Source organism: Artemia franciscana, chromosome 20 (genome assembly GCF_032884065.1).
Source record: "Artemia franciscana chromosome 20, ASM3288406v1, whole genome shotgun sequence".
Taxonomy (NCBI): domain Eukaryota; kingdom Metazoa; phylum Arthropoda; class Branchiopoda; order Anostraca; family Artemiidae; genus Artemia; species Artemia franciscana.
The window spans coordinates 16,991,792-17,008,867 of NC_088882.1; the positions used below are offsets into that span (position 1 = coordinate 16,991,792).

At 33.9% G+C, this 17,076-nt stretch overlaps 1 protein-coding gene across 1 annotated transcript in view; it reads right to left on the minus strand.

Moving 5' to 3' along the window:
- LOC136039818 (BAI1-associated protein 3-like) overlaps positions 1-17,076 on the minus strand; it is a gene marked incomplete in the record, with an annotated part of 299,965 nt that overhangs the window by 19,413 nt on the left and 263,476 nt on the right. The window contains 5 exon segments of the mRNA XM_065723725.1: positions 449-572; positions 3,926-4,085; positions 6,392-6,550; positions 8,444-8,659; positions 15,608-15,737. Coding sequence (XP_065579797.1) covers positions 449-572; positions 3,926-4,085; positions 6,392-6,550; positions 8,444-8,659; positions 15,608-15,737 — 789 coding nt within the window.

Below are 17,076 nucleotides of genomic sequence, written 5' to 3' on the forward strand. Positions count from 1 at the left end.
TTCAAATTAGTTTTATAATAGAAGAGAGAAAAGTAAAAGCAATACTAAAGAAAATAAAAATAGAAAAAAAAAATCCCCCGCCTGACCACTTAAAGCTCTGTACATTAACGTGAAGAAAAAACAAAAGTCTGTAGAGTAATCCTTGCATCTTTGAAAATTACATAGGACAGAGAATGATCTACCAAAAATAAATAAATAAATAATCCTTATGGAAAAAACTTACAATTCAAATTAGTTTTCTAATAGAAGAGAGAAAAGTAAAAGCAATACTAAAGAAAATAAAAATAGAAAAAAAAAATCCCCCGCCTGACCACTTAAAGCTCTGTACATTAACGTGAAGAAAAAACAAAAGTCTGTAGAGTAATCCTTGCATCTTTGAAAATTACATAGGACAGAGAATGATTTACCAAAAATAAATAAATAAATAATCCTTATGGAAAAAACTTACAATTCAAAGCACTCGTCAAATACAGGGTTCAATGTCCTCCTATGCACTGCTGTTCGCTGCTCAACACAGTGTGAAAATGTCGTTCTTGGCAACAATTCAACAATCACGAATGGATCACTTAATCCTAGGAAAAACAAATATTACCATGACTTCATGCTAGGTAAATTACGACCTCTAATAGTATATTCGCATTAATTGACCACTCTCATCAAAGATACCGCCTGTTATTTCTCGGAGGAGGGGGAGGAGGTTAGCACGACTAACTATTTTGTTTTCGAAAGCTATGTTTATAGAAGTATATGTAAAGGATGAAATAAAATGCACATAAGTATATTTGACGCAAATACACCGCAGATCCATGGCAATAACAACAAAACGAACAAAGGAAACAGCATTCAAAATAATTGAAACAACGAATTAAACAATAAAAAAAAAGAAAAAAGGAAAAAAACTACTAGTACAGGTAAAACCATCAAAGAACACCCTTCCGTTAGATGATGTTCACACAAATAAACTGCACCAGACTCCGAATGCTTATAAAGCACCCGTTCTCAAGCAACTTCACAACCTACAAGTCTTCCCCTCATCCACTCTAAAAATTTCTTATAATGAGGAAGGGGTTTTCATTATACGATTTGATAAACAGTCAGAAACTAAATATTAAAAATAAGTTTTTTTTTTTATCTGGAAGTAGTGAGCAAAATCAAAACTCAAAACGAACAGAAATAATTACGTAAATAAGAAAGGCTGCCCCTTAATCAAATTAGACAAAAGAAGATTTTTCAACTGAAAGTAAGGAGCAACATCGAAACTTAAATGAAAAAGAAATTATTAAATATTTTAGGGGGTTTGCTCCCTAGTCCATACCTCGCTCTTTACGCTAAAGTTCGAATTTTGTTCCAATTCTTTAAGAATGGCCCCTGAATCACAAAAGCCTTTTAATTAGAATAAATAACTCTTTTGAAAGTAGTAAAAAAAAATTAGAGTAAGGAGATAGGTATTGATTAGGAGGCAAACCCCCCTAATATACATAATAATTTCTGTTCGTTATAAGTTTTAATGTTGCTCCTTACTTTCAGTTGAAAAAAACTGTTTTTAAATCTAATTTTTAATTGTTTAAATAATGCTGGGAAATATGGCTCCCCTTCATAGCAGTGTCCCTTCCCCCATGAAAAACTCCCCAATGGATATTTCCTCCCACTTAGCCCCCTTCACCTGACCCCCACCAGAAAAAATCCTACTAAAAGCGTCATATAGTTCCCAAAAACCAATGCCACATGTGAACAATGGACAAAGTTCATAACTTGCAGCCCTTTCCCCGGGAGCTGTGGGGAAGCAAGTTATCCTTTAAGACATTTTTGACTCTGTTGAACAAAATGGCTATCTCAAAATTTTTATGGGATAACTTTGAGAAAAAAAGAGCATGGGAGGGTGCCTAGTTGCCCTCCGATTGTTTGGTCACTTAAAAAGAGAACTAGGACTTTCATTAGCTAAAATTCTTAGCTAAAACTCCCTCATTTGTCTTTGAATTCTGTTTCTCCAGCTACTTCAATCAAATAAAAAGCATACCAATTTACAGAGTTTGTAACACTTTGGGCAAGAAGAGGATTGCTCTCTAACAATCTATTTTTACATACATGTTCGTCTCCGTAGCGATATAAAAATTAAATATTTCGTATTCTCAACTACATTGAAGGCAAATTATAGTTGCAGCAACTAGTAAAATATGCCAAAGATGCCCTTATCGCAAAGATGACCAAGACACAACAATCAATTCTTACTTTCTAACTCATCCCTTGTCTAAAATTTGACCAGATTTTTTGCATAAATGGTAACACAACACTGGAGTTGTAAACCCGTCAAAATTTCAAGATGGCAAGAAAGAATTTTCATACGAAAAACTGTTGCTACATACTTTGATCAACCCATACTTCGGGATTTGAAGAAAAAAAACGAACAAAACTTTCTTATCATACATTTTTCAATCCGGAATGAGGTCCACACCTTCCTGCGTAGTAAGCTGAAAATGGTGGAATACAGTATAAAAAAAGAAAAAGAACAAAAAAAAAGGGTTGCAACCTCAATACAATTAACGCATAACATAAGCCACACGGAAATATTTAGTTAGTTAAAAATTATCAGTGAAATGCTAGATCGATTTTATTTTCTTTAAGAAAATGCTACTGCAAAAACTTAACATTCGTCCGATTTAAAATAAAATGATTCCCTAGGAAGTTGGATTTTTCCTATATCAGAACATTTATACGCTTGGAAAGTCGAAAGACGGGCTTTTCAGTCGCTCCAAGTATTAAGAAGATTGTCTCTCCAAATAGTATTTTATAGATCGTTTCTACTATTTAGGTTCTTCGTAAGAAGATTAAAGTGGTGAAAGTCGAAAAGTAGAAGATTCATAAATAAATATTTGGCATAGATATTGCTATGAAAACAATAGTTCTAGTAAGAGTGAACAAGGGTTACAGACATTTAGAAAGGCTTAAGAACATTAGAAAATTCTCTTCGCCAGAGGACTTGTTAAAGATCGGACGGACTTGGATCCTCCAAATATACAGTATACGAGTATTCTTGTTAAAATTCAGAAATTACCATAAATTCAGGAAGGAAAAACACTCAGACAGATAAGGATTTCAAAAGTTGCTGTCTTTTCCATAGGAAAATCGTCCTGATTATTGCAAAGTTTTCGTTACGTTCATCCATGGGATAATAAATGGATATAGAGAACCCAAATGAGAAGACACTCATCTGTCTTGATCTCTTCATTCACTAAAAGATTTTAGCGATTATGCAAATATAGTCGAAGGAGTGTTTCCAATCGCCAAGGTCTTGGTTTTATAAAAGACAGAATTGAGTTCAAAAGGCCACTATTTAGAAAATAAGTCAGAATTAGATCTCTATATGCATAAACCATCTTGATTTCGACCAGACTTGACTACTATAGTCTGCTCAGCAGTTTGAAGTGAGCAATATTTGAAAACAGCTTTATTGTTGTGTGCTGATAATTTTAGATATGCATCAACCAACATGTATTGAAAGGTACTTTTCTGTAGGCTACTTAGATGCAGTGAAGTCTATGCCCCTTACATTATTTAGCGGTATGTTATATGTTTTGATAGTTAAATAATGACATACTGCATAGATTCTTGATAATACTGAGGTATTTATATTTTCACTATCAGGACTTAAGGTCGTATCTGAAACTTTCGTACTCATGTGATAATTGCCAAAAAATTAGTTTATCAAGTCGCTAAGATTGGAATTCAGATTAGGAGGGTCAAAGCGTCATTGGGCACACATTGCCTTTGCCTCGCTGATCTGCATTTTAAGAGCAGTTTGGCGGGCAATTACATCAGAAGTTTAAAATTTTTCGATACTATTTTTAGTTTCAGTAGCGACGATATATGCTTGTACTTGTATTTTATATATTTCCGCTGAAAAATGAAGGTAAGAATTCCTGCTAACCGTTTGGATCGAGAGGGATAACGTCTCTAGCTCCAAGGACCTCAACACAGAGGCTATCATGATGGAAGTAAGCTCTGACAGTTAGCACACCATAGCCTGCTGCTTCAGTGGCATTCTGTTGCTCATCCATTCGCTCTTTGTAGTATAAATTAATAAGAGCCTAAAACGGAACATACAATTATTTTAATAACATTTTAAAATGGTCACATTTATGATTAAGTTGTTTCTGAGATTTTTTTTTTTAAAGTAAGAATTTACTGAAACTCAAGCTCAAGCACAGATTTATCAAACGAGAAATGTTTTTATAAGTCATAGGTTCAACTCCTTTAATTTTCAAATAGAATGCTAAAAATAAATATTGTATTTTGGCATTGGATTATTCCCATATAAATTAAGGTAGCGCAGATCCTTATACTCTCTGATCCCATTGAAAACAATTTATGTTAAATTGCAGCAAATGAATTAAATACTTACATTCTTTTTATTGTTTTGCCAAGCGGAATTCCTGGCAAGCCACACAGGCTCCCAAAATTTTTTAAGCACTGTTTCACATGTGTAATTTTTGTGAAAAATAGAAATAGCTGTATCTCTCGAGCGGTCTCAAATATTCTGGAGTTTTTCTTCTTTTTTTTTTTTTATTTCGACGGTAAAATCCTTCTAAATAAAACTACACCCTCTGTTGTGAACTATATGTACGAGTTTTTGGGTTTCAGTCTCCAAATAATTTCTTTAAAATATAAAAAATATAGTTTTCTCAAAAAAATTAATTTGGATTTTTCGCATTTTCTTTCTTGAGTCGTCTCAAGTAATAGTAAGAACAAAATTAAATCCACTGATGAAATATGTTTGCCCGAGTTTTTTTTTGCTACAGTCCTTCAACTCTTTTTTTTAATCCGTAAATTTAAATGTTTTGTTTATTTTTGGTTGATCAGTTTTGTGCAGTGTTACACTCCTTGAAAACAGACTTTGTTTTGTTAGATATTGGTAAGGCTTTAATTGTAGAGACTAAGCATTCCAACAATCTAGGTCCACGATTCTTGGACTTGAGAATTGGGATTCTAGGTCCAAAGATCTCGATCCTTGAAAAAAACCTCAGAATCCACTGGGTTCGCCTGTGGAGCTGGCAACCCCTCGCCAGTGCATAGCAAAATCAAATCTTGAAGCTCAGAATTATTTTTTTGGGGTAAATATTAATATTGTATATAATAGAGATTAAGAGGAAGAAAGCCCGGGTAAGGGGATGCTTATTTCTGGAAATATCATGCTGTAAGAAAAAGCAAAAAAATACCACAGCACAAGAGCTAAGTTCAAGTAGATATCTCCAAATGAAAGATACATTTTTATTAAAGGAAAATGTTTCTTTGTAATGGCACATTGATTTTTTATTTATTTATTTACTATCTCAGAAAATTTTTGAAAGTCTACACTACGAAATCTTGGGAATTTCTTACAGGCAGAGAATATAATTTCACTCAGAAAAATACTACATATCAAAACCTAATAAACAATTAAACTGGAAGCGATCAAAGAATAAGGAAATTTTAACCGAAGTTGTTCCTCATTAATGGGACTCAAAGAGCCGATTTTCGGGTTCTGTATCTTGAGCAAGGAGGCTTTGGGTGAAAAAAAAATGTACCATATTCCAAATCTTAGAAAATTAAGTATTTCATAAATTGAATGACTGAAAGCAGGATTTTTCTTTTTTCTTATGCCTGACTGTGAGCGGAGCATAACATCAATATTACCCCTCGACTCTCTTGAATACCCTTAGAAAATATTCGAAGGAGAAACTAAATCCCTAGATTTTAAGATAAACTGTAAAAAAAAAATTAAGGAAACTGTAAGAAAATATTCATGAGCTTCTTCCAACAGCACAATATGTAAGGAGTCTATATATATATATACGCTATTTGTAATACATAGTTTGAAAAATAAATTAAATGGTACAGTAGGAAAGGTACTTTAGAAGGTACAATTTGCACTTATGTTGGAAAATAAAATCAAGGCTTTGTGCCTCGGGTTAAATAGGCAAACATTGACCCAGGACTATATTGGCTCAAACAAACTTGCTAGGCTGGACTAATCTCTAGAATAGCATTCTTACTGGGATGGGTAAAACAATTAATCCGGCTCTAACCTCCAAATGCCATCTGAAAGTCTATATTTCTGCTCTTAAAATATGAATTAGTTTAGAATATACACTGTACTCAGCAAACAGTATCAGTTGAATAATCATATTAAAATTGTATCTAACACTTTTTCCATGATAATTTTTGAAGCAGCCATTATTGTCGCAAGATTTAAAGATATAGATTTTACAACTAGTTTAAATTTTCAAGTGTTTCAATTGTTTCAAAGACGTTAATCCTAGTGCCCTATTAAGGTTATTTCTGGCGACCTAAATCCAGCGATAAAACAAATGTTAAAATATCAATAGTGCTAGCTTAAGACAGTCTTTTTTCTTACCTGTGTTGGGGTCCTATCCAAGTCCAATCTGCTTGACAGTCTATACCAGGTAGGGGTGTGAAGTCCTTCTATAGAAACTCCTGCTCCTTCAGCGTGGAAGAAATCTTCAAGAAGCTGTAAAGCCTTATGCAGTCGCTCGTAAAACGAGGTCAGTTTTTCCTGGAAATAATTTTTATTGTCTGAAACAATAATGATATGCAAATAATGTAATTAACGATTTAAGATTTATATTTGGACCTACGCCGCAAAACAAGCAGTATTGTTAAGACTTCGTAGCTTTATTAGTTCCAAAAGTTGTAAAAATACACTTAGTGAAAGAGAGAAGGAAATTTATTATGATTAGAAAATACAACATTGAACTTCCACCCAAAGAAAAAAAAAGTTGCCTGAGTTGGTCATAAAAAATAGAAAAGACTGTTTCAGTCTGTAGGTTCTCAGCAAAGCATTAATAACCTAATCGTAAATTTAACAGATTCTACCTCAAGATGAAAACAAAATAGTTGAGCGTTTCCGAGAAAACTCAATTTGGAAAAATCAAAACACTCAAATCTCATAATCCAAGCATGAATGATTTGGTCCGATGGCACTGCTAAAAATCTAACAATAATGGAAGAGTCAACCCCATGGAAACTATCTACATTTACTGTCATTTGAAATTGTTAGACTTTTGACCGATTCTATCGTCACTTGCTGAACATACTTCATGAAGAGCCCAGGAGGCCTGTTAGAAGTAATTGATAGCCTCGTGTCTGCTCCTTCAATGTGGGGCTAATTTCGTTCTTAAGGGGCTGATTTCCCGAGATCCTCCAGCAAAGATAAGCACTCCCTAGAATAGTACACTTGAGTTTATGGTTCCTTTGACATATACACACCGTATGCTGTTCCTCCAAAAGAGCTGCTTGCAACTTTTCAAAAATCAAAAATTACCACCAAACGGAAGATGTCCCCTCTGCAAGAGGGGTTGTCCCCTCTGCAATCCCTCGCTGTTTACGCTAAAGTTTGACTCTTTGCCACAATTCTACTTTTTAAAACAATTAAAAGCTTTAGCGTAAAGAGCGAGGGATTGCGGAGGGGACAACCCATTTCATATACGAAGTAATTTCTGTGCGTTTTAAGTTTTAATGTCGCTCCTTACTTTCGGTTAAAAAAAAACTATTTTTTATTATTTAATTACCCTTAGAGGGCACGCAAACTAGTATCTGAGAGAACTAGTTCTATGAGTAATCCCTTTCTGTTGGGACTGATCTTCATGGATGCCTTCTCCTTGCAAAACTTCTTTATTGATTCCATCAAAAAAGGTACAACAAGCACCTACAGCCTCGAAATGTAAAAAGACAATGGAACAGCGACATATTCGATGCTATAATGCATATAGCATCGTGAAGATGGGTATAAAAACAGAGCGACGTTTAAAATTAAAAAAAAGACTGTGGCTGCAGGAAAACTTTAACTCGGATATTTATAATTTGGCTTTGTTGGGATTTCAAATGCTGGCTTTTTGATTTTTTTAATCTTACAAATTAGGATATAGGCAACAAATGGACATTTCAAAATTTTTAACTAGGTGGCAATCAAGAATTTGTTCATCATCAGTAGAAATCAACAGTAAATAAAATCAATGAAATTTAGCCAGCGGGGCACCCGTTGGTACTATAACTCCGATTTTACGTTTTAAATATCCCGTACGGACAATTGAAAATTAATGCTAAAACTTTTTTACATGATAACAAATCCCAGCATCATCTTTTAGACAAATAGTGTTTTTTCATATTTTTATTTTATTTTCTTTATTGGCTTACGTTAAAAAACGTATTATTTTCGTTTGTATTATTTTCTTTTTCATCAATTGCTTTTATCCTGTATGTTTCAGCATTGATCCAGCAATTTCTGCTAAGTTACTTCCTTAAACTAGTTTACTTTTTATATTGTTTTACTTTGAATACAAATTTGGCTTTTCTTTCTTTTGATACTTGTCTGTCAATATAATACTACATTATCTAACTTTCTATAAGTGTTAATATAGTAGTTACACTGGGTTTGTTTCATACTCACCCCTGTGTTTGCATCACCTTGAGATTCTAGTTCTACAAGCAGGATGTCCCAAATTCCGATTAAAGCTCTCTTGAATGCAGAATCCAGTAAACCAGCTCGAAATTCAGTGAGTTTAATATCCAAACTGTCTAAAAGAGGTGCTAGTGCAGATTCTGCAGGAAGACTATCTGGCGACCAGGCCAAGTGGAATACGTGTCGACGAACCTCTGGTCTCATCTGAAATACGGTCGGAAATGACTGAAATAATGGTTATTGATGGATTCGAACTACCCATATTCCATGTTAATTCTGTATATCATCGAGTAGTTACAGTCTCATTTAAAGCTGTTTAAATTTGCTGCTACTTTATTAACCTTAAAATCTGTAATCAAACATTCAGTCACATTTTTCTTCAAGGCCATCGAACTAGAAGCAACACTACAATATTGTCTTAAAAAGGGGACAGAGAAGGGCTAGTCACATTTTTGTGCGAATCTCCATAAAAGTTTTGGGACTTTAAGCTCCTTTTAGACTAAAGTTATTTCACTGTAAAGTAGTTATGCAAATCGAAAGACATTATATGTACCAGCTTAACAAAAGAATACCCGAGAGTTTTGTGCTTGGGGGAGGTAAATTCGAATAAATATGCATCCATGTTGCCTAAATGGCACATCTGCAACATCTTGGGAATGATTGGTGTAGATCGATCTGTAAATTCTAGACTGTTTAGGGGGGAGTTGGAGGAGGATAGGAAGCTTCTTACTCTATGTTTACAGGATCAAGATGAGTTGACCATAAATTTGCTTCTCCAACCCACCTAAAAGCTTTGGTACTATTAGCTCCAGTAAAAAAAACTATTGTATTGATTCAGGACTCCTAAAATAGGCCCAACTTATTTCTTTACCTCCAATTGGCTTGCAACTTACATAGCATGTTCACTCGGCTACACGAACCTAATTAAAAAAATATTTGAAAAGAATTGGTCATCATTGGTTCGTGTAACACCAAAATGGGTCAAATATTATCTATTTACGATCAGAGGGAAAATTTCAGTGTGTGTAGACTAGACAAAGTCACCAGGACGACAAATATTGGGAAAAAATGGTTGTGTCGACTCTTAGCGCAAAAAATCAATTTTTTTTATGCTGATATAACATTTTCAGCCGTGTAAACGCTTCGAATAAAACTTCAGGGTTCAAATTTAATTTAAATATTGACAAAAATAAAGGATACAAGCTTAGCTGTATTGGCTCGCGATGTCGTTTTTCTTTCTTCGTGATGACAGTAAAAATCAGAATTTTTTTTTTGTAAATGACCTTGACCTACAATTATTTAAACAAACAAGCATTTGCAATAAAAATACTATAAACAAATTCATTTAATAAACTTTTAGATTAAGAAAAGTCTATATTTAAGATTTTTATGTAGTTTTTCAATTTATATGGGTATTAATCCCTTCTCCATCCACCCAAGATTCTATAATAAAAATATTACGATTTTTTTTCACATAACTATTGCTAATCAAAAGTTTTGACTGAACTTACAAGCTCTGTCCAAAATTCAAATTGAAATCCAATATTTTAACTCTTAAGCATAAAAATAGAAAATTTTTGAATTTGGCTCATTTTAATTATTAATGAAGAAATGTGTTTTAAAAACGAACATAAGTTAAATAAAACCAAAAACAATTTCTAAAAGTAAAGGGCCCTAATCATTATAGCTCAATGTGTGTAGAAATAAAGTCTTATTATTGCTTAAACTATAAAAAATATCTATTATTAAAAGATGAAACCAAAAACTAAAATTAGTAAATACAACAAACATAAAGATAAAATATACTCATATGGATGAATGGCTGAATCCTAAGACGGACAGGCACTAAAATGAATAGTAAAGTCGGACTTAAACGAACACAAATTACTGCAAAACAAGAGTTGGGTCAACCCCTCTCTCTCCCCGTAATCCTTCTAAGGGCTAGAGTATCATTTGCTCTCTGCTGATATTCTTTCCTTATAAGGTTAATATTTGCCTGATTATGTCGATTCAGGTTATTGATCAAATAACTATAGGAGCTAGTTCGATTTTATCAATACTGAGACCACAACACAGCCTTTGGTCACGAGTCTGTTATTAGTTTATGCACTGTTAGGCTTAGTTATGATCGCCGAGTCATGCAGCAAAACCTGTGTATCAACAAACACATAATTACCTTGACAACTAATACAGTAAGTCATACTTTAAACAAACAAATATTACTATGAATGAATAAATTGAACCAAAAGCAAATAAAATTATCAAGCACAAGAAAAATAAAGTCAAACGACCCTTGGGATAACGATAGCATCTGAAGTTATTTAGATGCAAATTTGGTCTTGATTGGGTGTTGGATGATTAGTTACCTGAATGTTAATTGACGTGCATGTCTCGGAAGTCTGAATTTAGTACGCCATTTTTTGTGTGTTTGAGATTAATGGAAGCATTGAAATTTATGGACCTTGAAGAATAAGGAGCATCCTCCGAATGGGGAAAATCTTCATCCCTAGCGATGTCATTATCATTTCCAATAGCCTCACATGCTTCCAACACAATGTTATCACTGCTGGTAAACTTTAACGACTCATAGATATCCCTGATTACTTTCTTGGTGCTATTTGTTTTTAGGTAACAGCAACTCTTCACGCCTATAAGTGTCATTCCCGCTTTCGATAGTCTTACACGCAACCAACACCAGAGGCGCCATTTGGGCCAAATCTTGGGGTGGGCATGGGGCATTTGACAGAACTTGAGACTTTTATTATGAATCTAACCTACTTTCAAAGTTTACAATGATTAATAGCAAATAGCGTAATTACCCCAAGGGTCGTCAAGTAATTACGCTCTTTGGCTAATAGGCGTGCAGTTAGTTCAAATCATTTGAACAGAATGGATTATATTGGACATAATGGATAATTATCGCCGGAAAAGGGCCGTTTGTGGTGGAAGCTTGGGCCCCCTTGAAAATCAGGGGTGGGCATTTGCCCCCCCTAACCCCCCCCCCCCCCACAAATGGCGCCTCTGACCAACACTATGCTATCACTTATGGTAGACTTTGTGACTCATCTAGTTCCCTGATTTCTGTTTTCATGCAACTTGTCGTAGGTAATTGAAGCTCTTCACGCCTGGGTGCGTCATTTCCTCTTTTGATGATCACACACACATCGTTCAGTCTCGTCACGTTACATCAAACTACATATTTATTGCACATCCTTTCTTATTTATCAAATCCTCTCATATTAATAGTATCTGTTACAAATGACCAATAAGCGTATGTGTAGAAATTAAACAAATTGTTTTTGTGCTTTTTGTAAACTAAAAAAAAAAAATTCCAAAAACCTTTCATTTCCAACTATACTAAAAACTAAAAAAAAAATATTTTGCTTTGCTGCCGGGGCAGTCACTAGATATTGAATAACTACTCAAGGACAGCTAATATTGTCACAACCAACCAAATTTGGCATTTCTAGTCTAAAAGTTTTGATTTTTCCCGCAGCAAGTAAAAATTTTTAATTTTTGAATATTCAGAGCAAAAAAACTATTTTTGGTACTATTTTTAGTTTTTGGCTAGTTTTAGTGTAAATATTCACATTTCATGCTCATAAAATATTTATACATAACAAATGATATGTAAGCTAAAAAGGAGTAAGCAATTTTTTCCAGCTATCCGGGAGCTTTTCAAGACCTTTAGTTGTAAGACGACAACCCTGTAACCGACTTTTACGCAAAACAGTTAAAACTAAGCAATAGTACATCTTATAACATAATAGTTTAACATGCCAAATTTCTCAACTAAAAAATATAAATTTGCGTGCATAGTAAAGAGCATACAAGGTTAAATATGCAAGTGAGTGATTAGAGGGAAGAAACAAAAAGCCGGCGAAGACAACTTACAAGGTTGTATTAAGTCAAAGTTTTTGGGAGCCAGTTTTCCACTGTTATTTTACTTTTGTGGGAAGTGGTCGTCAGAAAATGGCTTAAATTGTATCGTTTAGTCACTCAATGCCACTAGACTGACGAAGAATCCTCTATCAAATCATGTTCTTACAAGATGTTATATTAATTTTGTCCCGTCTTTATTGAGTAGTAGATGGAAATTTCACCCGTCTTGATTGGTAAAAGCCATTAAAAGGTATTATCTTGTGTTTAAACTTTCTGCTTTAAGCTGAGCAGAACACCTTGTGGTTTTCCAATCTTGCTTTCTACATTAACCCCGAACATTCATATTTGGTTCCAACACTGCTCAAGTAAAATAATCTCTCTACTACTTCGGCCAATTTAGGGCTGTTTCCATCGTTCCACTTGCTATTAAAATTTTTTTGTTCCCTCGCAAACACATGTTATTTACCAAACATTTTAAAACCTTCTAAGAAATAAATAGAATAAACTATTAAAAGTTTCTTAGTTATAATATTTAAAAACAATTTTGGAAAAAGATTGATTTCATAGAAAAAATTCAGTTAGTTGTTTAAAATAGATATTCACAGTCGTAAAACATGAATGTCGTCCACACAATTTTTTATATGGAAAACTTTCGAGTATCAATTTCAATTTTTGAAAATTCTGAGCCGAGTGGTTAGCATGCTTAATATGAAATACTTTGCTCGTGAGGACAGGGGTTGAAGTTCCTGTGTCACTGATTATTTGGTTAGAAACGGGTCAGTGGTGTGACTCTGTAAGCTCAGGTAGAGTACACCCAGATCTAAATGACCTATCATCTTACAGATTTATTCCAACACTGTGTGGATAACTTCTTCCAAGATTTTAAGCAAAACAAAACCTACCAAAATAATCAAGATTAAATTTTTCCATCATAATGTGATTTTGAAAATAACATCTAGTTTTTATAGTTTATTTTAGCAAAAATAATGTGTTTTGTTTTACATATATTTCTATTACCTCAGAGAGACCTGTGGAATAGATATCATTATGGACTACAACTTCCTATATTTTATTTTGATAAGCCACCTAATATATCGATGTCAGTACTGACTATTGCTTACCCTTTTCAGCATTTATTTTCTGATTGAAAAGGAATTCCCGGAAGGCACTAGAGAAGTAAAGGAGCGTTTCGACTTTTCGACTAAAAAAAACAACATTGAATTGCATTGCCATGGATTTGAAATTACGGGATCAAATTTGTCAAGACCAGCAAAGAAGTTCAAAAGAAAATACAGCTTAGGAATTCACAGAATGTGCTTTCGAAGCAAATCCTTTTTTGCTTACTAATAAAAAAAAACCTTCTGAGAAAGCATGCTAGATAACCACTATTTTATTATGAAGCATTTTAATTTAGGAAGAAATGGTGAGATGAGGAAGCGGGATAATTAATAAAAAGAGAAGTTCTTATTTTGTTGGATTTTCTAATAAGATCATATCCAAAAGCACATTTCATAGTCATTTTGGAAGAAGCTAAATTAGGTTAAAGACAGGTTTTGGGTAATTATTTTTGAAGCAATTGCTTTATGCCATCTTTTTAAATTTGTGGCGGACGATGAAGTCTTTAGGCCTCCCTAGGGGACTAGCTTACTAGAATCTTCCCGATATATGCCTATATGATTCATATAATGCATCTGTATCTTTTTTTATTCTTCTGTTATAAAGTAATTTTGCATATGTGCAAATACTTACTTACTTTTCTTATAATCTTGATGAACACTTAGAAAGTAATAGTGAGAGCTACGAGAGGGAGCCCTCTCGTGGTCCCCTGAGAGCAGTATCGAGAGCAGCACGAATAGGAGACAATACTGATAATTTTAGTTACTGTCAAGCCACTAGTCGTCCTACCCACTTATTGACCACACAGCAGGGTATTTTGTGAAATATGCTGCCGAAATTGGATGGACTGAAGCCAGTAATGTTTTTCATAATCATGCCTAGGGGGTCAGTCTGCTTGGACATATGAAGTGCAAACTGTGGCACTAGAAAATATCTCTTAACAAGCAAGGTGGGAAACGGAAGTTCTCTTGCCAGTGCTGATTCTGAGGACTATATGCTGCTGATTGCTAGCAAGTGGTGAGGGACACTTCCATCTCTTTTGAAGGATCAATGCTATCTGCCCAAGCCGATCTTAAGCTGACTGTCTGATTTTTAACAAAGGAAAATGTAAAAGAGATTTGCAAGACCTGTCTTAAATTATCGCGTCCGAAGGCACACAAATAGCCAAGCAGCTATTGGTACTATGTTTATTATTAATTTTTTGGGGAGTCGAGGCAATAGACCTATGTGGCCATTTTTTTAGTGTGCTCATAGTAAACAATAGTAATAGTAATAATAATAATAACAGAAACAAGTATATAAAACGGAGGTCAAACTGGACGCATGGACAGATGATAGATAGACTTATCTAACAGCAAATGAACTGATATCATTTTTATACAATCCTAAAAAGGGCTCGGATGCCCAAAAAATTTAAAGGTGTCCCAAATTTGACCACAGATTGTAAATTTTGACTCCTAAGAAAATAGACAAAGGACATAGGTAAGGCTATTGAATCTCCTTGTATAGAGTGTACGTATGGGATCATGCTTGCTAAAACTAGAACGTTACTGATACTTAAGTCATTAATACAGATGAAAGAACGCTGAATTTCTTTTGTAAAGGCACCACCCACCCCCCTTCCACCTCCCAAAAAATCCAAGTTTTCAACGTTTTTAATTTTTCTGAATTATTAGCCCCTTTTTGCCCCAGTTTTTCAGCTGATGAAGTTTGGGTGATAAAAAAAAAGTTTTTTTGAGGGTTTTATTATCGTTTAGCAGACTCCAAAAAAATATGTTAATAATTAGTGCTAGTTATGAGGATAATATTACTGAGATTAAGATAATTAGCGGGGCTAGAAGTTGGCTCCGTGTGGAATCCCTGGTTTGGCAGACTTTTGTCTTGTACCCATTTATATAAATTATTCTATATAAATTGTCCTAAGAGACACAGTAGAGGCTAAGTGACCCTAAGTATCTAAAAGAAAGATAAGACTAATCTAGACTTAGCTTATACAAATGGTTTGAGTGTCCTAGATAAAAAAAAGGGCATGAATAGACTTTTTGTTCTTTGTTCTTTGTTCTAACAACAGTTAGAATAGGACTTTAAGAAAGCGATTGCGGAAAAGTGCTTCCAAGATGGGGAGGGGAGGGGTAGGTTTTTCCTGTTTTTTACCTGTTCAGCTAAATGACCAATTACTCGTAGTACCCTCGCATCCAACTGCTCAACTGCTTCATCAAGTAATGCACCTGCAGCTTGTCGTGTTGTTGGCTCGTAATTATTGTTTGACCCCGTCCGAACCGGACTAAAAATTAGAAATGTAATATAGCACTGACAAAGTCGAGATAAAGAATTTTCTTCAGAATATAAAACATTTACATTGCTCAATCGTTGCATACACAAGAATATTTATTATTTGTAGGATTACACTAAGGGAAGGGAAGGAGTGAGATATGAATAGATATTTACACTCTTTTCCCTATGGTAGACCAAAACTTGTGAGCAAAAGGGACATTTTATAAAATTTAAAATAACTTCGGCCATTTTTTTGGCTACAAGAGTTTTTTGAACCTCTCCCCTTTTTATATTTTTTACAATTTATTCATACATTTTATTATATAGTATTTATCATAGTTATAATTTTATTTGCCCTTTTTAACTTTTATAACTGTATACGTATTTCAGTCTTATATTTTCCTGGAAAACTTTTGACCAGCATCCGAGACAAATAAAGTACAACAAATTAGTATAAACACATGAAACATTTATTTTTTAGATTCCATTGAAACTCCTTCTTCGCGGTTTGGACTAAAGCTCAAATCGCGAAAAAGGTCGATAGCCTGGTATGATTTGTCATGGCACAACAGTATTTATTTCTTGTTAAGAAAATAAAATTTTGAGAATTTCGATTAAGAACCTAAAAGCCTTGAAAAATTGCAGCAAATTGAAATAAAATTTGAACAAATGGAATTATTATGACAAACAATCTATATAGCTGATACGAAACCTAGTGACTCCCATTTCTTCTTGGGGATCCTCGCATGAAATGAATGATCATTGGTAATTTAAATAAAATCATTTAAAGCTTAGACTCAACATATAGTGTCTTGAAGTAGAGAAAGAGAAACACCCCAACACCACTTTAACGGTAAATTCTTGTGTGTTTATATATATATATATATATATATATATATATATATATATATATATATATATATATATATATATATATATATATATATATATATATAAATATAAATAAGTTGTCTGTGTGTGTGTGTCGAGTGACGTCATGTCGTCATTATGACGATGACGTCATTAAAGGTATTTAAGACATTCGTTCACGGAAAAATGTTTAATTGTAAAATGACTGAAGAACCTACAATGTCAACAGCCGAGGAAGCTGCTCAAAGAGTCTATGCCAAAAAACTTGCTGCTGATAGAGAAAGTAAGAAAAGAAAGCGTGCCGAGGAATCACAAGAGCAACGCGAAACCAGACTTGCTGCTAAAAGAGAAAGTGAAAAAAGAAGGCTAAAAGTATTTAAGAAAATCGTTCAAAGACAAATTTTTAATTGTAAGAAGATCCCGAAAAATGTTTAATTGTAAAATGACTGAAGAACCTACAATGGCAACAGCCGAGGAAG